The 23,865-nt window shown below is 51.2% G+C and overlaps 1 protein-coding gene across 13 annotated transcripts in view; it reads left to right on the top strand.

Moving 5' to 3' along the window:
• The first annotated feature begins 8 nt into the window (after positions 1–8).
• Positions 9–23,865, top strand: part of PCBP3 (poly(rC) binding protein 3) — a 43,925-nt gene continuing 20,068 nt past the window's right edge. For 8 of the 13 annotated variants that reach the window (XM_054278083.1, XM_054278079.1, XM_054278082.1 and 5 more), the window contains exons 1-9: positions 9–85; positions 4,381–4,471; positions 16,179–16,320; positions 16,599–16,622; positions 17,431–17,463; positions 17,975–18,091; positions 18,604–18,735; positions 19,006–19,134; positions 21,368–21,511. In XM_054278083.1, coding sequence (XP_054134058.1) covers positions 16,252–16,320; positions 16,599–16,622; positions 17,431–17,463; positions 17,975–18,091; positions 18,604–18,735; positions 19,006–19,134; positions 21,368–21,511 — 648 coding nt within the window. In that variant the 5' untranslated portion in view covers positions 9–85; positions 4,381–4,471; positions 16,179–16,251. Of the gene's footprint in view, positions 86–4,380; positions 4,472–16,129; positions 16,321–16,598; positions 16,623–17,430; positions 17,464–17,974; positions 18,092–18,603; positions 18,736–19,005; positions 19,135–21,367; positions 21,512–23,865 lie in introns of those variants that run through there. The other 5 variants (XM_054278086.1, XM_054278084.1, XM_054278089.1 and 2 more) reach the window with 2 other exon arrangements.

Raw genomic sequence — 23,865 nt, 5'->3', positions numbered from 1 at the left:
CCCCCACACTCAGCATGCCCTTTTCTGGTGCAGCCAGACCTTCCCAGGAATCACTCTGGAGCTTGAGGCCATCCTCTAGGGTAAGGTAAGGTCCTTTCCAAGTCATACAGTCCCAGAATGGCTCAGATTGGAAGGGGCCTTAAAGCTCATCTTGTTCCATGGGGACACCTCCACAGGCCCCATCCAACCTGGCCCAGAACACTTCAGGGACAGGGCAGCAACAGCTTCTCTGGGCAAATCTTGGGAGGAGTGATCTTTGCAGGTCCCTCAGGCTGTAAAGCAGGGAGGATGCTGGGGCCTCTCTCCCTCTCCTGCATCTGTGCAGGTCTCTCAACCCACCGTCTCCGCCCTCGCCGCCTGCTTTCCACCACGCTGGCCATTCCATTAAAACCAGCAAAAGAGCTAAGCTGGGAAGTGCAGAGACGAAGTGATTTTCATCAGCCGCTCTGCTTTTGTGACTAAAATAGATCCGGAGTGGCCCTAGGCCATCGTGTTGTCCCAGGCATTGACTGGCACGAATGGATGGCAGGGCAGCGTTTCCATTAGCGGAGGGGAGGATGCGTGTCTCCGAGGGAGAAGACAGCTCCATAAAGCAGAAATGTACCGACAGACAAACCCATTTCTCTTTTCTCTCGTTCCTTTTATGAGTGTCACTTATCCCTGTTTTCCGCCCGGAAAGCATCGGGAGAGACTGGCCAGAGCAAACAGCCTGCACCTGCAGCACAAGGGTGTGTTTTGGATAGGGGGATGGAGGCTTCCCAGTGGAGCCGCAGGTGACCCAGTGAGGTGCAGCAAGGATAGAACTTGCCAAAGAAAACTGTGGGGAGGTTTACCCATGGCCTCTGTTGATGTGGTGGGTACTGGTTGTGTCTGGTCTGAGTTTTCACCATCACCTGTCCAGCAAGCGTGTTTTGTTCTCTGGCTTTAGTGAATACACTTTCCTACAATATAAGGTGGAATTTTGCTGAACATTGCAACATCTCATAGCTGCCATCTCCCTCTGGTAAGGCCTCTGACATAACTTTTTTGCCTTCTCATGCTTCCTGCCCACCATCCTATCCCTTCTCCCAGGTCTGTGTCCCAGCCCCTCTCCCACATCCACAGGAGGGAGAGGAGCCTGGTGCTTGTCTCTGTCCAAGCCCTCCCCAAGGCTGTGTCTTGGACCTCTTGCCCCATGGGATTCCATCGTCAGAACTCCAGGCGGATCCTGTGTGTGTGGTACCATGATGTTTTTATAGCAAAGCTACAGCTGGGAGAGACACCTGGAAGAGCATAAGGTGGGATTGTGGGCATTGTCCCGTGCAGGGCCAGGACCTGGCCTCGATGATCCTTGTGGATCCTTTCCAACTCAGGATATTCTGGTACTTTACTCTGAAAAAACTGCTGCTCCATCTCCCATCCAGGTGATGGGATGAGCGGTCCCTGCTGATGCTGGAAGATGGAGACTCTACGGGGTTAGCAATGTGCTCAGGTGGGCATGCTGATTCTGGAGATGCTGTCGGGTGGGAATTGTCCATTCCAGCAAGGCAAACAGCTGTGACATGAGGCTGCAGGGTGGTGATGGGGGACGTGCCTGCCAGTGCCAAACCATTTCCCAGTTTGACCCTTCTGCTCAATCTGAACTTGAAGGTGAATCACCCAATCGATCCAAACTGGGCTGATGAGCGCCATGCCCTGCGGAGAGCTCAGCCCCCAGCACCACCTCCCTCTCTCCCCCTTTTGTTCCTGCCTCCCCTTCACGCCTTTCCAAAGCCATCAGTCAGAGCATAGCACCCCGGGCCGCTGACCTTGCTGGGGGCTAGGGGGACAACATATAGGTCTCTGTGGAGAGCCATCCCACTGTCTGATGGGCTTCTCCCAGTTGCCACTGCCGCCTCTGCACTGCCGGTAAGCCTGGCAAGCGCCTGCCATCAGCTCGGGGCTGTGGGGAGGCATGGGGCAAGGGAAAGGGGTTGGTGCCCATCTTGCCAGGAGCCACATTTTTCGTAGGCAGTGACGTTATCTGCCAAGCCATGCACTGGTTCTCCTGAGTTAAGGGCTCTGATGGCTTCACGTGGGCAAAATACAACTTGAAGCATCTCTTAATCTTTAGCTAAAACGTCATATGAACTGGCAAAGTGCATATTTTACCTGTTGGGAAGCAAAACCTGATTTGAGGTTGGAAACTTAGAACTTGTCTTGGCAAATCCGTTAAAAGGTCAGGTTTTGGGGGGAAAGAAGATGATGCGCCTTTGCTTCGCATCTTCTGTGCTTTGGCCACAGATTTTTTCCTGAAGCTGAAAATAACAAACCATTTTAATCTAAGTATTGCTTGTTCTGATCTTTTAATCCAGCTTGCTTTCTGTCAGCACAGTGGCCTGAAATGATTTATCCACTGCCTCTCTATTATATAATTATTGGGAAGATTACTGGGGACCCAGCTTTAGCTTTGCTGGGGAAGGAGGAGGGGGCTGAAAGATGGGGTGGAGGTTCATGGAACCACAGAATCATGGAATGCTTTGGGTTGGAAGGGACCTTGAAGGTCATCTCGTTCCAAACCCCTGTCATGGGCAGGGTCACCTTCCACTATCCCAGGGTGCTCAGGTTTCTTCTCTATGGCCATCAGAAAACATGGGAGGGGCAAGCGATGAGCTGGGTGCTTTGGGCTGTGGCCATAGTTTGCATTTGAAAATTTTAGTGTGGGAAGTTTCTCCCTCAGTGTGTATTTATTGGAATTGAGCGTCCATGATCTGGCTGGAGCGTGACCCTCCGAGCCAGAGAGGATTTGGGTGAAACCCTGCGCTTCTCTACACTGCTTGAGGCCTTTTATGGCTGTACTTGTGGTTTTGGGAACAGCATGGTGAGACAGTCTGGCCTCAGGAAGAATCTGGAATTAGGGGCTGTGCTTCTGACGCTTCCCGTCTCTGTGCAGAACCGTGGAAGGGGAACCAGCAAGAAGAACCAGCATTTGGAACATGGTGATGATGCCAAGAAGGGCTGGAGGTGGCCACGGCTGCTTCACCAAGCTCAGCTGGCCCTCCCAGGAGCCTTAGGTGCCCCCCCTGGATAAAAGGTCCTGAGCCCTTGGGTGATGGGGTGGCTGGGGACAGCTGCTCTGCCGAAGGGCTCTGCCAAGGGTAGATGCCCAAGGTGGATTTGGCCATAGCTTTCAGGTGAACAGGTGTGGCATGGAAAGATGGCACAGTCAAGAGTTGGCACAGACCAGTGGAGACTTGGGTTGCCAGAAAAATGCCTCTTCTGGCTGGTCCAACTGGCTTGAGCTCTGATGGACAAAACATGAGGCTATCTGGGGGCTCCAAAAATTCCTTTTCCCTTCCCCAAATGGAATGTCTGGACACCAAAGGGCTGGTACCTGCCCTGGCTACTTAGGGAAGGACAGGAGACGCTTGGCCTGTGGACCATGGCCAGCTGGGATATGGTGGCTCAGAGCTGGGACAAGGGGACACCCCCAGCACCCATCAAAATCAGACACTGAGAGCAGTGGCTTGGCTTTCTTTGCTCCACAGAGTCTTGGGGATCTTTTTGGGATGCCCAGAATTGTGCTGCATTTTGGGCTGGGTGAGTGTCTGTGGGGCGGGACACTGAAGCACCTTTTGGGCCTGGTGTGGCCAAGGGCTGGTGGGAGCGGGCAGTGCCCACCTGGAGTGTGCCACACTCCCTCCCTGCTTGTGGTCCAGCTTCCCAGAAAGCTGTTCCAGCAGCCTCCGAAGGAGGAGATTGTCATCTGTTGGAGCAGTTGTTGGGTGCGTCAGCCAGGAGGACAGCAGAGGATGGGCACAGCTGAGGAGGGGTCAGGAGCAGCATCGGGGCACAACATCATCTGGTTTGGGTGATGGAGCAGTTGTAACGTACCCGCTTCCTGCAGGGAGCCAGCTGAACTCTGGGATGTGCAGGCAGGGCTTCAGGCTGCTCCTTCCCACCGTGCTGCTGCCTCTGAGATAGAGGGTTTAGCACAGCCCTCCTGTCCCTCCTGGAGGCTCTGGCCCTGCACTGGGAGGGCAGGCACCCTCTAAAACACGCCTAAAATTCCCCCTGCGCACAGGCAGCGCACCAGAGCTCATCTGATGCTGAGATCCTTTCTCCTTCGTGTTGGAAGTGTTGGCTGGTTCGCCCTCATCACCTCAGGGCATCCAGATTTGCTCAGTGGCCTTAAAAAAAATAATAAAAATAAATAAATCAAAGTCCATGAAATGACAAGAGCATCAGCAGTGGGTGCATCCCCCTTTCCAGCAAACCCAGGGATTTGGGAGAAAATAGGTCACGTGCCCTTCATCCCGTGCCACGTGGTGGATCTCCCAGGGCCAATGAGGTTGGGAGCCCTTCTGCGCTGAACAGCGGAGTAAGAAAAAAATCACTGGGATTTTTTCTTCCCCCCTGTAGCATTTTTCATCCTTTCCAAACGTGAAAAGACTGGCCATCTGTCTGGATCCCCCTCCCGCCAAAGCGGCACGAGAGCGGTTCTTTGGGAAAGGTAAGGAGATTTAACAGATTGTCTTGGTGGAGGACCACCCGCCGCGGGCAACTTTTCCCACCAGTGTAAGTCAGGGAAGAGTCCTGGAATGAGCCGGGTCCTGGGCTCTGGTGTGGGTTGGAAGAGCTTTGAGTGCTTAGGAGCAGTTTGAAGGGGATCTCTCCTGGAGGAAATTTACATCTGTGGTAGTGTGAGGTGGGATTATGGGAGACATCGGCACGCAGGCAATGGGATTCCCTTAAGTTAGCAGCTGCTCCCCAAGTCTCTCCTAGGAGAAATTCCCAAAATATTTGTGGGAAATTATTTTGCCAAATATCTTTTTGGTTTTGTTTTTGCAAAAAAAAAAAAAAAAAAAAAAAAAAATTCCAAATATTTTTTGTGAGCTCAATTTGGCAAATCTTGCTGCAACTTTGTTTTGCAAAATCATCGTTCTCGAAGCGTGCACTTTAGTTAAATTATTTATTAAGTAGTTAAATTAGTTATTTTGGTTAAATTCCATTTTACCCATGCCCAGCAGCCAGTGCCGCCGTGGGTAGGGAGGCATCCATCTCTTCCTTAACCAGAATATCCAGCTCTTCCTAAATTCCGTGATTTGCAGATCAGGCTTTGGACAGTGTCACTTGTGTGTGCTCTTGGGTGGGAATGGCACGAATGGAATTGCCTTCAAGGAATGGACACTAAAATAACAGGGATGTTAATCATGTCTTAGTGTGGCTACATAATAAAACCCCCAACCCCGATTAATTTGATTTTTACCTTCTGTTATTTTGTTTTGTTTGGTTTTAGGTATTTCTACTTTTTAGTTCCAGTATATTTCCAAACTTTAAATATTTTTATTTTGAACTCCATTCTAGTTCCAGTATTTTAAAAAAATATTTCTATTTCCATTCCACATCCATTAATTTTTAATGCTGTAAATATTCTTATTATTTAATTCCATCCTATTTTCATTCATTTTCTTTCCTTTTGCTGGGGAAATTTGATTCAGAGAGAGGAATCCCTTTTATTATGATGCTTGCTTTGTTTTCTGTTTGCCCTCAGATATCCATTTTCCTCAAAAAGGGTGTCAAAATTCTTCCTGAAACCATCATGTTTCTGTTGTATTTTCCTTGGTTTCATGATCTCTTTGTAAGTAGAAAAGTGAAATATTAGTGGCAAATGTTGTAGAGTACTTAAAAGCTGTTGAAATCAACCCCAAATTATCATCTCCATACTATAAAGGAAAAATATTCTCAGATATGTTTTTCTCATAATCTGAGATTTCTGGGATAATGTGATTTGAATGTGAACCATCTTAAAAAGTCTGATTTTATTAATTGGAAGTCATGTCCAGCTTAAAAATAAACAAGAAAAAAACAGTAGCCCAAGGACATTGTGTTTAAGTTTCCATAAAATGATTGACCTTTGTTTTGACAGATGCAAGGACAGATGCTAGGCTGCATTTTGATACAGAAACCCAACCCTGAATTAAAAAAAAAAAAAACAGGCATTCTTTCCTAATAGCTGGCATTTTGCTCTTAATACAGAATTCTAGAATAACTTGGTAATATTTCCAAAGCACTTAATCTCAGACTTCCCCCTTTCTTTTAGGGATTTGTTTATATAAATATTTTCAGCGTTCTCAGACACAAAAGTAAATTTTCTTCTTGGGAAACAACTGCAGGAAATGTTCTTTTAATCTTGCTGCATTAAGAGGACGCTTATTCCTTCAAAGACAAATGGTCATTTTGAGGTGGGGACAAAAGGCTGCTGGGACAAATCTCTTTATAAGTGCCTCCAACATTATTTCAGTACTTTCAAAATAGCATTGGTGAAGCTGCGGGAGTGTGGCGTGGGATGCGGGAAGAGGAATGCCGTTGGGATCGCTGGCGGATGGAGCAAATCCCTCAGTGGTGGACCAGGGGGCACGGGGAGCTGCTCACCGCCCACCTTGAGGGATGCTCCCCTGGGTGCCAGCCAGCCATGCTGCTTTGGTGGTCCCAGGATTGCTTTTCCCAGGGCATCAGTTGCTTTTTCCAGACTCCCTCTTGGAAAATGGGTGTTTGTTGCGGAGCAGGCGGAGAGGGCACCTTGCTGGCGGCATGGCTCTCCGTGCTGGGGGCGGAACGTGCCTGGCACACTGGGATGAGCTTGGTCCCGGTGGTAGTGGAGCACCGGGAGCCCTGACTGCAGTGCCTTGGGAGAGCAGGGGACGGTCCCCAAACCCGCAGGGTGGCACCTCTGCCCTTGAGCCCCCCAGTCCTGCAGCGTGAAGATGGGTGACAGCCCCCAAGGCGGGAGTCCGATGGTTCTCCGCAGCTGCTTTGTGGCCAGCTCAGTTGGAAAGGGAATCTGAAAGCTTCCCCAGTCAATGAGGGCTGTCTCCATCTGCTGAGCTTTTCCTGGCTTTCTGCTGAACACATCCATCCTGGTGCTGTGATCGCATGCACACACACAGATCTGGTTTAATTTATTTATTTAATTTGGGGGTTGCTAAGTGAGCTGGCAGCAGGCAGTGGGGGTACCCTACTGCCACCAAACCCCCTCCATCCCATGGATGCAACCTTGGAGCTGGATAACATCCATGGCAGAGGCAGGTTGTGGCTTTGGTGATATCGGAGGTGCATCCCCCATGGATTTTGACAGACCCACTGCCCTTCAGGGATACAACCACTGCAGTGGCTGTGCCGTCACTTCCAGGGCCAGACTTGGGGACAGGGGCAGTCGTGACCCCATCTCCAGCAGCCCCATTTCCCAGCAGAGCCAGTTCACCCATTCGCTGCCTGGGGTTTGGCTCAGCATTGAGACCCGAGGTTACAGAGGACCTACCACAGGGAGAAGGGGAGAGGAGAGGCGGCTCTCCTTGATTGTAATCGGGGCTGAGGTTTAGCTGAAGTGAAAACAGATCGGGAGTGACAGTTTTGGAGCCTGCTGTCAGCGTCTGAGCACAGCACGCTGGCGATCCACCCCCGGATGCCGAGGGCCCCCATCCTCCTCCTCGCCAGCTGGAGCGGGGAGAGCCAGCGCTGAGCAGGATGGGGACAGCGCAGCCCGGCACGGCCACCACGCAGCCCTGTCACACGTGGCCCTGCAGCCCCTTCCGTTGGGCTGGGGACAGTGTCCAGTGGGACACGGCCCTGTGGTGGCTGTGGGTGTGGGATCCCCTGCTCCTGCCTCCTCCAGCCTTGCGCCAGTGGGGGCTTGGCAAAGGGATGGGGTCAGTCTGCATCCCGACCCAGCCCCTCAGGGTGCTGGGTCGCTACTCCAGGGAAGGCAGAAACAAGAGTCCCATTTCCCACTGATCAGTCTACCATTCCCAAAGAGCATCCGTGGCCAGGGGGAAAGTCATGGGTTTGGGATCGCCGGCAAGGAGCACTGGATTCGACCGGGATTGATGGGACCAGGATGTTTGTAACTCCCCCCATCACCCTTGATTGATCCCCACATGTTTCTCTGCTGCGCCTAATCTGTCCCTTACGTCCCCAGCATGGCAGCTGGGGAGAGTGGGAAGACCTATTCCCCCATCCCTGGATCAGGAGGGGCTTGGAACTGCCCCAGGTGCTTTGGGAAGTTGGGTGGCATTCATGAGAGTCGCCCCAGCCCCCCATGTTTCTGTCCAGCAGTGCCTGGACAGACTGCTCCGGGGCAGCCCACGTGCTCCTAACCTCATTCCTGTTTCCAGGGATTAGAGAAATGGAGATGGGATGAGACGAAGCAGTAGATTGCTTCACTCTCAGGATGAAGGGATTTGTGGACTGCCCCCAGATCAGTGGATTGAAAATGGAGGGAAGTAGATTGAAAATGGAGGAAATTATTGGGATGATGCTGCCTGTGGGATTAAAGCCAGGGCAGCCAGCAGGCTCTTGAGGAGGTGAATGAGGCGGGTTGTGGGATGGCTGCTGCTGGGCACTGTGGAGAGATGCTCCTGGTTGCATCCTTATCTGTTTTGCAGGGTGCCCTGGAAGGTGGGCACTTTCTGCTTTCCTAGGTCCATGGAGGGATTCTCCTGTCAGCTGTCCCCCAGCTGCAAGCATGTTGGGAATGTGCCTGGAGCTTTTTGCAGTGCTGTGCCTCTCATTTCCATAATGCTGGGGAACAAGCTGCTTGTCTCTGGAGATCCACACACCTCCCTGTGCATTCTCCTTTGCTAGCATCCAGCACGGGTCTGTGGCCGTGAGCATCCTTTTTGGGGAGTCCTTTGGGTTCCCCTGAAAAATGACATATAAAATCTGGCACTTAGGGGGCTCATATTTGACTGTCTCATCCCTTGGGGGATGTTTCCAACTGCCCTGGCTCCTTTGGGGCAAGATATGGGTCCTTTGGGGCTGATGCTCAACCCTGGCAGGGCATCCCTGGGGCATCCGTGGAGGCATCTCCTGCTGCAAGGTGGCACCTCCTGACTTCCATTCCTTGGCCTTTGGCTGGGAGGAAATAACCCTGAATTGGGTGCATCTGGCTTGGTGTCAAGGTTGTAAATGTGGTTGTTGAACAGAGATGAGCTTTATTTGCCAACACATGAATGTTTGGAAGATTTAAAGAAGGATAACTGGCAGCATGGCATGGCTGTGGAGAAGCTCTTTTCCTGGTTCTTCAGTGTAGCTTTAAGCCCCTCGCTCAAGGCCCTGTGTCCCTCTGCCCTCCTGTGCTGCAGAGCCCTCGTTCCTCCAGCCCTTGCCCGTGGGTCTGTGTTTGCTGGCCCCAGGGCTGTGGGGTTGCTCTCTGCTGCCTGGATCTCCTTGGAAGAGCCAGTTCACCATTCCTGGTTTCCTTCTCCTGGTCTTGCAATTCAGCTTGTCACTCCCAGCCACTTTTAGGTGGATGGGGAGCATTTCCTCTGTTCCTGCGCACTTAATTGCACACAGTTAAGTTGCAAAATTCTATCTTATTTTCTTCACATTGCTGCACTCATTTTGGCTTCTTGCTCTGCTCGCCAAGAGCTTCTCCCACCTGGGTTGTCACCTGGCGTTTTCACAGGAGTGTCCCTGATCAATGTTTTGGGGGGTTTTAGAGCATTTCCCAGCCATTTTCCAGTGGTTTCACCCACCCCAGCTCCCTGCACACAGTTACTCCGCTCTCTGGTGGGTTCGGTCCAGCTGCAGCGCTGCTCGCGGTGCTCCCCACGTCCCACTGGCGGTCAGGGACGCGGACGCAGAGTGTGGCGCCGAAGCAGTCCCTTCCCTGCTCTCTGCAGTGCCAGGCGGTGACGCTGGGGATGCTTTCCCCTGGCTGGGCTCCTGCAGCAGAGCCCGCCCCGCTCTGCAGTGCCGAGCCCCGCGGCAGCGCCCGGGCTCTGCCGCCCTCGGCCCGCCGGGGCGCCTGGCATCAGCCACGACCCAGCCAGGGCTTGATCCTCGCTGGACCATCAGCAGCTCCCATGGATGCTCCAAAATCATGGCTTGATCTTGTGGGGGGACAGCTGATATTTCAGGAAAAAAACCGTAATTCCTTTTATACATCCTTTAATCTGCTGGCAGACAAAAGGAGAAAGAGTTGATGTTCCTTATCCCAGGAAATGTTATTTCCTTGGCACTCGGGGTCTTGCCAAAAGCTTACAGACACGTGCCGGTGCTTCTGGTCACTGAGTCATGGAGGACCCAGCTGCAATGAGCACTGGCTTTCATCACCTCATAGGGGGAAGTTTCTGATGCACTTACACAGTGTGACATTCACTGAAAATACTGTTCTCATTGGCAAGTTGTTCCAGAAGTAATTAAAAGAGTGATTTGGAAGTGGCTGAATTATAGCACGGTGTTCCCATCCCCTCCCTGCTCACCCCAACCTTCCAAAATTAGCTTTAATTAAGCAAATTAAGTTATTCTTTGAATAACTCTTAATAATTCTAATTACATTGTTGAGGTAGTGGTTAAACGGGTTCAAGGTGTCACAATCAAAAAGCCCTGAAAACAGCCCAAACAAGGTTTTCTGGCTTTCCTAAGGACATCTGACATCCTGCTGCTACTTTATTGCATTTCCCTCACTCTGTGTCTGACCTCTGCTTGCAACACTGCAGCAGCTCATGTGAGCGAATGGGAATTCTGCATCCTAGATCTCTGCAGAGGCATCTGTAAGGTACCTGAATTTCCTCTAAGCCTGCAATTAACACAAACCTCAAGGTTTTGTCTCCCACAAATGTATCAGGGCACAGAGATAGGTACTGTCATCCTGCTGTCCTGTTGCAGTTGGGAAAATTATGTTCCAAACCATCATCCTGGGGAGGTTGGCAGGGAAAGGCTACAGTTTCATCCAGTGATCTTGATGCAAAAGATTGCAGTAGCGGTTCTGCCATCGCAACAAAACAAGCCATTCTCCCTGGACTGAGCTTGCTTTGTTGGAGGCTAATGCCTGAGCCTCTAAGTGATAGAGGCTTTCACCAGATAAAGGAGAAAACCAGGAAATCATCTGGGATTCTCCTGGAGGGGAGGGCAGGTGTTTGGCTGGGATGTGGCTGTGCCCACTGCAGTGTGACTGCGCTGGAGCTCTGCACCATTGTATCAGCGCAGACATTCAGAACAAGAGGAAATGGCCTCAGGATATGCTCCAGGAGGTTTAGATTGGACATTGGGAAAAATTTCTTCATGGAAAGGGTGGTCAGCCACTGGCACAGGCGGTCCAGGACAGTGGTGATGTCCCCATCCCAGGAACTGCTAAGAAAGCGCATTGACGTGGCACTTGGGGACAGGGTTTGCTTTGACAGTGCTGGGGAAACAGTTGGGCTCGGCATTCATAGAGGTCTTTTCCAACCTAAATGATTCTGTCAGGCTGTGATCTCAGCTGGAGGGAAGCAGGGAAATGGGAGCAGGTGACTGAGAAAGAAGCCTCCAGAGATGCCTGCTGTGGGGGCCAGAGCAGGACGTTCATCTCCTGTGCTGCTTTTAATGGTTATGGGCAGGGGAGAGGCAGGAATATCCTGCTGGCTGACATACTAGGACGGCACAGGGCATCCTTTTTGGTAAAATGTTTCCACCAAAGCTGGAGAGTGGAGAGGAGGAAAAGTCAACTGAAATGACTACAGCTGTGGAAAATGGCAGCAGCTGGAATTGCATCTTTGTTCCCAAGTGGCTTTTGACGTCACTCATGTAGATGGTGCTACTGCCCTCCCACAGCTTCATCTCCCAGCAGCTGAAGCTTGTTGGTGGCTGATGCATTTCCATGTGGTTTAAGGTTTTTCCTCCTTCCAAGCCTGTCTTGACCTGGCCAGACTGTGCCGTCGTCATAATCCCGAGCTGGCTGCATTGCCGAGCTTCCCAGCCTCTAAAGCACTGCGCTGGAAATCTCCGGATTAGGTCTTAATGGCAAGATCAAGTCAGCGGGAGATGAGTGGGGAGAAAGCTCCTCTGCTTATGCAGATGGACAGGCAGCCCTCCTTGAGAAAACAGGCTAGAGAGCCTGAAATGTCACAGAAAAACATCCTCTTTCCTGGCCTCTCTGGCTTTTCTCTGCTTTCAACGCATCCATAGTTTTCCAAGGGTCAGAAAACCCTGGTCTGAGTTTTGTGAGGACGCCCTCGCAGAGGAAAATGCTGTCTTGAATGTTGGATGTTCTGTCCCAGATGTTAATTCCCAACACTAAATTCTGCCACCTCTGTTTGAAATCCTGGCTGTGGGACATTGCAGTGTGCTGGAGGACGCCAAGGGTTTGTGGCTGTCTTTAACATCTGTGCTGGTGGGGTTTGTGAAACACCAGAGAGTCTGGGAAGTGTGGCGGATGTTTTCCAGGATGGCATTACCACTGAGCACCCAAGATGCTCCAGGGCAGGGTTTTGGGTGTAGTCCTTCGGGAAGGCGGCACAGCAGGGATTGCACAGACCAAGCCCTGCCCACCCTGCTCTTTACCTGCACGGCTCATCAAGGGCTCTTGGTCAGCAGGGCTCTGAGGTGTTGGATTTTATCAGCCTGCACACTGACCAGGAGAACCTGTGGCTGCCCCATCCCTGGGAGTTCCAAGGCCAGGTTGGACAGGGCTTGGAGCAGCCTGGGATAGTGGAGAGTGTCCCTGCCCATAGTGGGGGGGGGAACAAGATAAGCATTAAGGTCCCTTCCAACCCAAACCATTTTGTGATTTTGTGATATGCCTACAAGAAAGTGGGATTTTCTAGAGGCCCTGTGATGGGTGTGGGAGGGTGATGGAGACTTTTTCCTTTGCATTGGCTTGGTGGTGCCTGTGAACTTTCCACTCAAATGTTTCAGGGAGGGGGTGAGTTATGCCAGTGGGGCATCTTTGCACAGAGTTGTCCTCTCTGTTTGTTTTTGGACAGCTTGAGCAAAACATTCCTGTGCCCCCCAAAAACAACTCTAGGAAGCAAAGGTTGCTTGCATGGGACTCGTGCACCCAGCGAGCCCTAGGAATGCATGGCAGGAGGAAGAGGAAGTGGGGGACAAGGGCTGGCTTCAGCAAGCACAGAGCCAGCAATGTCCCCCAGCCCCCCTGTAGGGATTTGGGCTCTACTCAAGCTCAGCTGAGCCTCCTGCCATCAGGGATAGCATCCCTGATAGGATATCAGAGGCATGATTCCCAGGATCCCAGCATCTGCTTTTTCCAGCTCCTGTATGGAAGCTAGGCTGGAGAGCAACATCCAGCCCAGAGCTCCATTTCCCTTCTCCTGTTCTGCTTCATGTGCCTCCTCCTGCATGATGATTGTAATGATTGTGTTATTAAATTAATTCAAAACAGAATGTTCAGATTTCCCCTAATTGGAAGGGAATTGCTCCTATTTTAGGGATGTCTTGGTATTTGTGAAGTATCAGCAAGCATAAACACAAGAGCCCCAGCTGAGGCACTTATTCCAAATTCTCTAAAAAATGAGAAAAGAGAAAAATGGGAATGCGTACGTTTGCACGTGGGGAAGAGGAGTCTTCCTGCTGGTCTGGGCTCTCATTTTCCCTCCTATGCCTTGTTCTTGGATTCCTGAGTTGCTTTTTCAGACATAGGGGTTTCCTGATAGATTAAGGAAATTTCCCAGAATTTAAAATATTTGAACCAAGGAAGAACCAGATTGCTCTGAGAACTGATGATGTCTTCTCTAGGCGCTTTTGCAAAGGCAGCTGCAATTAACAGGCCTCTTTACTGTGGCATGGGATCATCCTTTGGAAGTACATTGTCCTGCTTTGGGGCAGATCTCCCCTTGTTGTGGTGCAAAACCTTTTGGCTGCTCCTCATACATGGAAGAAAGATGCTCCAGTCCTCCACCTGTGGTTGCCCAGGTGTGATGCTTGGCAGAGCCTCGCTTGACTCACTGTGCAACTTCCCTTCTGGGGCCTAGCCTGACACTTCTGTCTCCCAATTCCATGTCTTTGACCTCTGTGGGGCTGCACCTGCTTGGCACTGGGCTGGAGCAGGGCTCTGTGTCTCCTCTGTCCATTGGGCTGCATGTAATGGTGTCCTCGGGGCTTTCAAGTGGGGGACAAAGGAGCCATTTCAGAGCTGTGGTGAACAAGGCAGAACACGATGGTGGAGAGGAAGGGGGCTGAGATTGTTCTCTCCAGGCAGGGAATGCTCTGAAATGCCCAAAATGACATTCTGGGGGATAATTTTCCCAGCCCTTTGTCCATGTAGAATGAGGGCTGTTGGGGGAGGCCTGTGCCCAGAGTAAATGCTTCGGATCTATTGTTGCCATGCCTTCCATTGAGCCCATGAGCCCCCTATAAAACACTTACCTTTCACTAGTATGATTAAGAAAAGGCCAATATAGCTTTCCCGCTCACTGGAGCATGAAGCGTGTTTAATTTAATAATGCTGATAAATCTTAAAGCCAGGAGCATTTGGCTAACACATGACCCACTTTTTCAATCAATTGGAAGCATTTACGTAACAGCCTGATGCAGGGTTCCTCCTGCAAAGGATGTGGAGCTGGGGATGACAAACACCCTCCCTGCCACAGGACCAGGGCGAATGGCTTTGGACTGAAAGACGGGAGGATTAGATGAGATTTTAGGAAGGAATTCTTCCTTGTGAGGGTGGAGAGGCCCTGGCACAGGGTGCCTGGAGAAGCTGGATCCCTCGAAGTGTCCAAGGCGAGGTTGGACTCCAGGGCTTGGAGCAGCCTTGGATAGTGGAAGGTGTCGCTGCCCATGGCAGGGGAGTGGAATGGGATATCTTAAGTTCCCTTCCAACCCAAACCATTTTATGATTCTGTGATGTCTCTGGTTAGGAGTTTGTCTCCTGGTGCATTGTGAGCACTGGAAATGCTGACCTCCACCTGTCTGTTTATTGACCTTTTCTGGCACTGCCCCCCATGCACAGGAGTCGGACTGGGGTTAACCAACACAGCCTGGGGTTAATCAACACAGCCAGTTACTATTTTCCTTCATTGTACATCTTACAGTAGGCTCAGTCCTGAAAATTCCTGATCTTGCCTGTTCTGTTACAGTCTCTCAGCCCATTCCTGTTACTTTAGTCTCCAATGTCATCGCCTTTTTCCTTGGAAATATTCTCCTTCTCCCCACCCTTAAAAGCACCTTTTGTCTTGACATAGAACCAGATGGTTTGGGTTGGAAGGGACCTTAAAGCTCATCTCATTTCACCCCCGCCATGGGGAGGGACACCTTCCACTCTCCCAGGTTGCTCCAAGCCCTGTCCAGCCTGGCCTTGGACACTGTCAGGGATCGGGACCCCACAGCCTCTCTGGGCAGCCTGTGCCAGTGAATCTGTTTTGGTGTTGAGCACATTTCATTTCTTATCCTTCTTGTGAAGATTCCATCTTTTTTTTTCCATTTGTAAGATGCAGCAGCCTCAAGCCCCATGTTTGCATGTAGGTCATAAGCAGCCTCATTCCCAGTGAGCCAGTGTCCTTTAGCTTCAGGGAATTCTATCCCCCTGCAAACCACGTGGGTTTATCCATTTTGGGTTTCATAATAACCTCTGGGAAGAGGTTTTGCATCAAACCCATATCCCAGCCACGGTCTGTGCATTGCTGCTGTTTATTCATCCTGACTTGCATTAAAGCAGTACTTGAGAACTTGTTTATCTTCTGCTGTTTTTGCTCACATAAGTCCCTGTCTGAGCAAAGGGAAATGCCAGATGCTTGCGAGCAGGATGAAAAGTCTCCCATCTGATACAGACTGAGGGATTAAATAACGTGAGGGAGGATTGCTCTGTATCCCTCAGCACTGCATGTAGAAGAATGCTGGCACCTCCCTCTGGGATGGGACTGCTCTCCCCATGCAGTGGGCTGCAGGGACATTTCATATGCCACGTCCTCATGCAGAGATGCTCCTAAAGAGGCATCAGGCGTGAAAAATGAAGGATTTGTTGCCATTCTGTGGTTTTTATTTATTTCACCCTCTTGACTTCAAAACACCAGTGACCCTCTAGAGGGCAGAGGAGGAAAGAGAGAAAATGGAAAAGGAAAACAGCATGGTTTCCTTAGATATTTGTGACATGAGTGGCTGGAAGGGGTGTGGTCCACAGTCTGCCTAGCTGGGAGCTCTCAGGTCAGAATGCGTGGCAACCAGGATGCCAGTTCTGTCCTTCCCATTCAGTGCTCCTGGAGTCAGATGGACAATCCTGACCACAGCAAAGGTGCCTTGTGGTTTTCTTTATGCTGGAAATGGTGAACTTTGGTTTGCTAGACAGGTGCTGTGGTCGCTTTAAAGCCCCACTGCAGCCGCTGGCCCTTGGCCAGGCTGCTCATCTGATGCCCGGCTCCAGAGTTGTTTTTTAGCTACTCTGTGGGGTCTGTCCCACCCCCAGGAGCTCATTCTGAGAGCCAGCCTTCCCTGCTGTGTCCCAGGTGATCCCGCCAAGGTGCTGCCTGTGCCGGGCTGCTCTCCCAGCTAGCGCACGTCTCCCGTTCCCGGTAGGAAATGGAGTCCAAGGTCTCCGAGGGCGGCCTCAACGTCACCCTCACCATCCGGCTGCTGATGCACGGCAAGGTAAGGGGCTCCCGCAGTGGGGGTGTCTTCACAGGTCCCTGTCCCACCTGCCCAGCCCCACACACAGCTCTGTCTAGCTGTCCCAGCCCCAGGAATAGCTGTCCTGCCGGTGGGGAGGGCGGCATGGTGCTCCCGCTCCCTCTCGTTCCTGCCCCTCAACCCTGTCCCTCTGCTGGGAATTATGTCCACCAGGTCTTCACTTGGTTATGGGGTTGGGTTGGATTCTCATCACGTTTTCTAATGTCAGTTCCTCTGGTTTTGGCTTTTTCTCTGTGTAGGAAGTTGGAAGCATCATTGGGAAGGTAAGGATGCCTTTTAATGTACCTTTGATGCTGTTCCTGCACCTGTGGTGTGGCATATGCCACAGTCACCTCTTCCCTGTGATGTCCTGAAAAGTATTGGGTGCCTGAGCTAGGTGCTGCATTTGTGGGCCAGAAATTAGGAGAAACCCACAAAGGGGTCAAAAGACCATTCCCCTAAAAACCTCACCAACCACCAAAAGACCATTGCCACCAAACGTCACCAAACTCACCTGTTTCCAGCTGCTTCACTGGGTGATGGCGGGGAGTTTACAGTCATGTTGCTCTGGTGTTTTCATCAAATAACTTCATTAAGAGATACTAAAAATGTCACACAGATACATTTAAATTATATTTTAAGTAATTCTATAGCCCCTGTCTCTGAGGCCAGAGGACTCCATTTACCTTGTCCAAAAAAGCTTCCTGAGTTGCTCTGGTGTTTCCACAGTGTTTTGGAAGGTCCTGGCTATACAGGATTAGGGGGTTTTTTGGGTGGTTTTAAAAGAAAGGTTTATGGTGGCAAACATTTTCAGCATGAACACGTTTCCCTGTATGCTTGTGCCTTATTTTTCCATCAGCGTGTCCAACTCTGGGAAGATTCACAGTTGTGAATTTGTATATACATATTTGATCATTTACATGCTCAGCTCTTCAGCTGACCGTCACGTGTGAATGCAGGGCCAGACATCACAGCCCCCATGTGTTTGGCTACACCTTGGCATGTATTAGGGAGATGCATTTTTGGTAGGGTTGTTTTAAAGGTAGAAGTGGTGAATTTTCAGTAATGGCTTGGTTTTCCCTCTTGTTTCAGAAAGGAGAGACCGTGAAGAAGATGCGTGAGGAGGTGAGCAGCCTGCTCTGTGGATGATTTGTAGGAGAAAGGGAGTGCAGAGTGGCCAGAGCTGCATATTGCCCTGTGTGATATGTGCAGTAATTCCCAGGGTCAGGACAAGCAAGCCAGCTGTCTCCAGAGCTCTTTGGACCAGGTTTTTTCCCTTCACACTCAAACTCCTGTCACATTTTCCAGTCATGTATTTAATGAAATGTTGAAATTAAGTCACTTGTAAGGTGCTTTGAGTTTTTCCAGGGTCTTTGTGCCTGCAGCTCCCGGGGAGTTGTCAGGACAGTGAGAAAAACTGAGCTGGTCTTACCTCGATTCCATGGGTTTGCTTTGCGATAAAACATTGGAAACCCTTTCTAAAGGTTGGGGTAAGGCAGGGCTGAAATCACTGCAGAGAAGGGGTGTGAGTTGGGAAGGGTAGCTGGAATGCTGTGAGGCTGGCACAGGTATCAGGCTGAGAGAGGACCCAACCTGCTTGGCCGTGGCTATTCCAGGACTCCTCTTCTCTTTCCAGAGCGGGGCAAGGATCAACATCTCGGAGGGGAACTGCCCTGAGCGGATTGTGACCATCACTGGCCCCACCGATGCCATCTTCAAGGCTTTTGCCATGATCGCCTACAAATTTGAGGAGGTGAGAAATGTGAGGCAGCCCGTGGCTGGGGACAGCAGTGCCTGCTTGGGTTTTACTAACTGGGACTTGGCCTCAGCACAGAACCTTTCACACATCTCTGAGTAGGGTGGGTCTGGAGCACAAGTCTGATGCAGAGTAGCTCAGGGGGCTGGGAGACTCAGCCTGGAGAAAAGGAGGCTCCGGGGGGATCTTCTCACTCTCTACAACTACTTGGAAGGAGAGTGTAGCCATTTAGGGGTTGGTCTTTTCTCCCAGGTAACAAGTGACAGGACCAGAGGAAATAACCTCAGGTTTGGGTTGGATATTAGGGAAGATATTAGGGAAGATCACTGGAAGGTCTGTCAGGCCTGGGAACAGGCTGCCCAGGGCAGTAGTGGTCACCATCCCTGGAAGTGTTCAAGAGGGAACACTTTAGTCACCTGACCACAATGTGTGTAGACGTGCCACCTGGGCACTGGAGGTGGCTCTGGTCAGGTACCAAGGGCTGATGTGCTGCACTTTTCCTTCCCAAGGACATAACCAACTCCATGAGCAACAGCACCGCTACCAGCAAGCCTCCAGTGACACTGCGGCTGGTGGTGCCAGCGAGTCAGTGCGGGTCGCTCATCGGCAAGGGGGGCTCCAAGATCAAGGAAATCCGAGAGGTAAGGCAGATTCTATTTCATTATTGCCCTTCAGTGCAGCTCCTCGGAGCTGATCGGCATCCAAGGAGGAGCTGCCTTGGAAAAGGGGATCCCTGTGCTGCATCGCAGATCACATTGCTTCCCGGGATGGTGTGGCTGATGTAGGAGCAGCATCCCACGGGATGCCCCGTGCCGGGCCCTTGGGAGGCGCATGATGTCAGGGCTGGAGCTGGCTCTGAGTGAAGGTGTTCAGCTGTGGGATTTCTCCTTCCTCTCTCTTTCTGTCTCCAGTCCACAGGTGCTCAGGTCCAAGTGGCGGGGGACATGCTGCCCAACTCCACGGAGCGGGCGGTGACAATCTCGGGGACCCCCGACGCAATTATTCAGTGTGTCAAACAGATCTGTGTGGTGATGCTGGAGGTACAGTCTGTAACAAAGAGGGTAAAGTACATATGGAAAAAAAATCCCAGCTGGCCCCACCAGAGTGCTGGGAGCTGTAGAGCATGTCTCTCTTGTCCCCTTCACCTCGCGTTGTCAGACCACTCTCATTTCCTGGTACCTCTGCTGGAAATACACCCCGTGTCTTTTCCCCACCATTGTCCGTAGTTTCTAGAGTCCCACACTGGAAGCCTGTCTGGTTGGGTGCCCCAAAGGAGGTGGTTTGTGTCAGAGCAGGGGGTGGCTTTAGGGCAGAGGGGTGCCAGCAAGCTGGGACAGCCTGGCCTGGCGTCCCAGCAGCACTCAGGGTGCTGTGAGAAGGATATGGGGGCTACAGACACTGCTCCAAGAACCTGGTCTCTGCCTCACAAGGACCACAACCAGGAGGAGGAGGCCAGAGCATCCCCTGCACTGGGGGACTGCAACTGGGAGCACAAGGCTGTGTTCCAGTGAGGTACAGTGGGAATGGTAGTGAGGAAGGCTGGTGGAGAGCAGGGACTGTAGGGCACATGGATATATGTCCAAGGTGCCCTTTTCTGGGATAAATGGTGACAAGCGGAGCTGGAAGATCTCTGCCGTGGAGAAATGCTGCTGTACCAGTTGCTGGAGATGACCTCAGCCACATGCCTCATGTCCACACCTGCCACCTCAGATGAGAGAAGCTCCAGGAGGAAAGCCCCTGGGACACAGGATGGTGACATATTCCACTCCTGGTGCATCCCAGAGACAGACAAAACAAGGACCAATGTGAGGCGCTCTTGCATTGTTCCCCACTGGAAAAGCTTCAGATGTGGATGGCAAGGCTTGGTGAAGGTGATGCAAAGCCAGATGGAAGCATCTCCAGCTTGGCAGCAGCACATCTCAGCAGGGATAGCCGGGAGCCACATTTCCCATCCCTGCTGGCTGTGATGCTCAGGCAGCTGCACTGCTGCCGTAGGAATTTCGGATGACCAGGTCGCAGACTGCAGCACCCAATGACATCTGGGTCATCATCAGACTGCAGTAGAGATGAGCCTGAGGGGATGCTTGCCAGGGGTATTAAAAAGTTTTTCTCACAAAGCAAGATGAGCTGCTCCTCTGTACAGAGAGGAAAGAGAAAAACCCACAAGTCTTCTTGCAGTCTGAAATCTGGAAAGTGCCCTGGCTTTAATGGCTCATAGAGATGTTCCATATCACCTTTCAGTCTTAAACAGATAATCCCATCTCGTCCCCTCCAAGATTTGTAATGCAATAAAAGAACAAGTGGGTTTGGGATGCTAGAGATGTACTTTGATCAGCTTTCCCACAGAGAGGTGCTTAGCAGCAGGATTTAGATAATGTTGCTTTCCTACAAGTGGATATCCAAAGAATGTACAGGAATTTTTTTTTTCCATGAGATAGTGTAATTTCTATTGCCTGTCCTTATATAGCAGTCACTGAGTTGTTTTAATTTTGGGTAGAAAGGAAGAAGAGAGCTGAAATCTCTCCTGATCCCTAGAAACTTCCATGTTTCCTATAGCCCGTGAGTTGTTCAGGAGAAAACCAGAGGAAGAACCTGGGTGAGCAGCTCCTGCGCATCACACCTGCAGCTCGTTCACTGCAGCTCTGCTCAGACCTACCCAGGGAGGAGACAGAGCAGCAAGACCACTGAATCATGGAATCACAGAATGTGTGGGTTGGAAAGGACCTTAAAGGCCATCTGCAGGGACACCTCTCAGCTGACCACAGGTGCCTTGCAGCACCCACGTCACAGCTCAGATGGCGATGACCGCACCAAGGCCTGAAGGTGACCCTTTTCAGGCGGTGAGGAAGATGAGGGCAGCCAAAGAGCTTGAGCCTGGTGCTGGGTTGCTCAGATGGGCTGTACCTCCCCATCTTGCTGTTTGAGGCTCTCCTCAGGGCATTCTGAGGAGGATTCCCAGAGCCTGGAGCAGGCGATGCGGTTTGCGCAGAGCAGAGCAGAGCAAAGCTGAGGCAGGCAGCGGAGGTCCAGGAGGCCATTTAGGGGCCCATTCCTTGGCAGGGGATCTCCCATGCCCCAGTTGTCCTTGTTGCCCATGGAACCCCTCTTTCCCCCGTGTGCTCCTGTCCAGAAACGCGGTGTTGCCTGGTGCGGGTGTTGCCGTGGCGGCCCCGGGGGCCGTGCTCCGTTAGGTGCTTTCTAACACTCTTTTTGCCGCCGTTTCAGGAAAGCTGTTCTAATGTTCTCTCTCCCTCTCCTTATCCCTTTTCCTAGTCCCCACCAAAAGGTGCCACCATTCCCTACCGCCCAAAGCCCGCCTCCACCCCTGTCATTTTTGCAGGTGGTCAGGTAAGAGCCGACCCGCTTGCAGCCTCCACTGCCAACCTCAGCCTTTTACTGCAGCACCAGCCGCTGCCCGTTAGTGCACTCAGGTTTCTTGCCTTCTGACTTGCATGGTGTCATCCCATCCATTGTGTGCCATGGCAGCTGGACTGAAAGCTCTTGGCTTAGCTCCTGTGATGGATGCTGGACAATGAGCAGAAGGGAACAGCCAGCCTGGGGAGACACAAAGGAAAGGCTAGAATTTACTTCACCAGACCCAAGTTCAGTATTTGTCAGTGGTTGAGAAGGAGAGGATTAGGAAAGCATTGTTGAACAAGAGGATGTCGCTGCTGTCTGGCACCTCCAGCTCAATTAGAGATACCTTTGTGTAGCTGTAATTGATCCATCGTAGGAAGGGCTTGTCACAGCTCCTTCTCTGTTCAGGGCAGCCACCATGGGAGAGCCGTGTCCCCCTTCCTTGGCGCTCAGCTGGTTTGGGGTATTGCTTCCCCCTGTGCCAGAGCCTGCACTGTGTCACCCCAGTGACACTGCAGCCTTGCAGACATCTCGTGCTATTTCCAGCCATGAGCTTTGGGGTGGTTTTTCCTTTGTGGGATGACCATCACACGGGTGAGCTGGAGGTTATTCCGAAAACAAAAATCAGCAGAAACAAGAGCAACTGAGCACATGGCTGTTTCTAAAGAGGGAACTTGCACTGTTGCTTTCTCCACCTCATCTCATCACCTCACCTGGTGACTGAGGGCCTGCCTGTAGATCCCACTCTGCTGAGGTGCATGACATCCAGCAGGGGATGTACCTTCCCAAGAGCTCCAGCATCCAGGCAGGGCCAGCACCACAAAACCACAGCTTATGCCACCCAGAGCAGCTCCACACAAGTCACTTAATTTCTCTCCAATCATAATAAATAGAAGGACAAACTAAGAACAGGAGCAGAGCCCAGAGCACAGGCTATTTTAGGCTGAATTAGTCAATCATTGGGATCAGGAGTATGTCACTCCATCTGAGCAGCCGTCCTGGAAAAGAACTTCGAGTCCAGCTGCCTGGTCTGTTCAAAAGGGAGAGTGAGATGGAGGCAGCAGTTCTTCTGCTGTGAATGGCTGGTTTCTTGGACAGAAGTAACATCATGGGAGGAAGCAACTGTCTCTGAAGTGAGAGTTCTTCCCAATGTTGGGAGCCCTTTGGCTCTGTCGAGGGGTGGCACGGGGCGGGTGGGTCAAGGACAGCTGGTGACAGCTGGTGGCAGGTGTTTGGGGTGGGATGAGCCTCCAGGAGCTCAGCAGGCTGAGTGATGTAGCAGCCAACGGCTGCTGCCAAAGGGACCAGCCCTCAAAGGTCAGAGTTGAGTTGCATCTGTCCAAGACACCTTCCTGCCCTTGATTACCTTTTTCGACTCAGTTTTTCTAATCAAAAACCAATGGCCAAATTAAACCACCAGGACAGGCAACTTTTCAGCCTCTGTCGCGTCCCCGTTGTGCTGGGTTGCTGGTGGGCACTGGGACAGCCATTTTCCCTTTTCCTCCTGCATGATTTTGGGGGTTTTCTTTACACAAAGCACTTTGCTCTTTGCAAACAGTGCAGCAAATTTGCAGGTGGTTCCAAAGTTTTTTCCTTTCATTTTTCTTGGCAATCTTTACTCTCCCTTTTCAAAGTGTTCTCCATCTCTTTTGCCATTTCTTTTAGAATCATCTGAATAATGTGTCAACAATTGAGATATATTTTGCTAGTTAAGACTGGTTAAGTCCTAAATATTGGGCTCTCTAGTGTCTGGCTCTTCACCCACACTGGTACTTATTTTGAGGTTATTTACAAACAAAAAGAGAAAGGATTGCTATAAAGGATGGGAAAAACACACAAACCCATTTGCCTGGCAGATACTTGCATGGATTTATCAATTACAGCTGGTGAAAGGCATTGCAGTGCAGGCTGCCCTCGCCTCCATGCCTTTCCAATGCCCCAGCAGAGCACTGGAATATACTGGGTGGATGTAAAGCATCCACTGGGACTTGTGCACCTGGAAATATGGAGAGGCTCACGGAGCTGGCTTGCTTTTTGGGATCACGCTTGGGCAGCGATGTCACTGTGCACCTGCTACACAGGTTCTGGTTGTTAGAGGGGCACTAAAGATCGTCCACTTTTAACCCCCGTGCAACTGATCCTTATTTTTTGTACAGCAAAGACCAGCCACAGCCTGATATTCCTGCTCCATGCAATGCTGGCACCTATAAAGAGCTGTTTCTTTCCCTCTGAAAAAGCCGAACTGAGCCTGAGCCCTTGAAGTCAGATAGCTCAGCATGCTCTAGGTTGAATGGGAGGTGGAACATCTCTCTCCTGCCCCAAGGATTTGGTGCCCCAGGGAATTTAATGTGATACAGTGGGTCCCAACAGAGGGATGGAGTTCTCTCCTCATGTCCTGCCAGCCCTAGTAACAT

The sequence above is a fragment of the Melozone crissalis genome, unplaced genomic scaffold, assembly GCF_028551555.1.
Source record: "Melozone crissalis strain CALT ecotype California unplaced genomic scaffold, PUWL_Pcris_2 ptg000023l_1, whole genome shotgun sequence".
Lineage (NCBI taxonomy): Eukaryota > Metazoa > Chordata > Aves > Passeriformes > Passerellidae > Melozone > Melozone crissalis.
The sequence above is the reverse complement of the archived record's forward strand: the minus strand, read 5'-3'. Positions and strand labels throughout refer to the sequence as shown.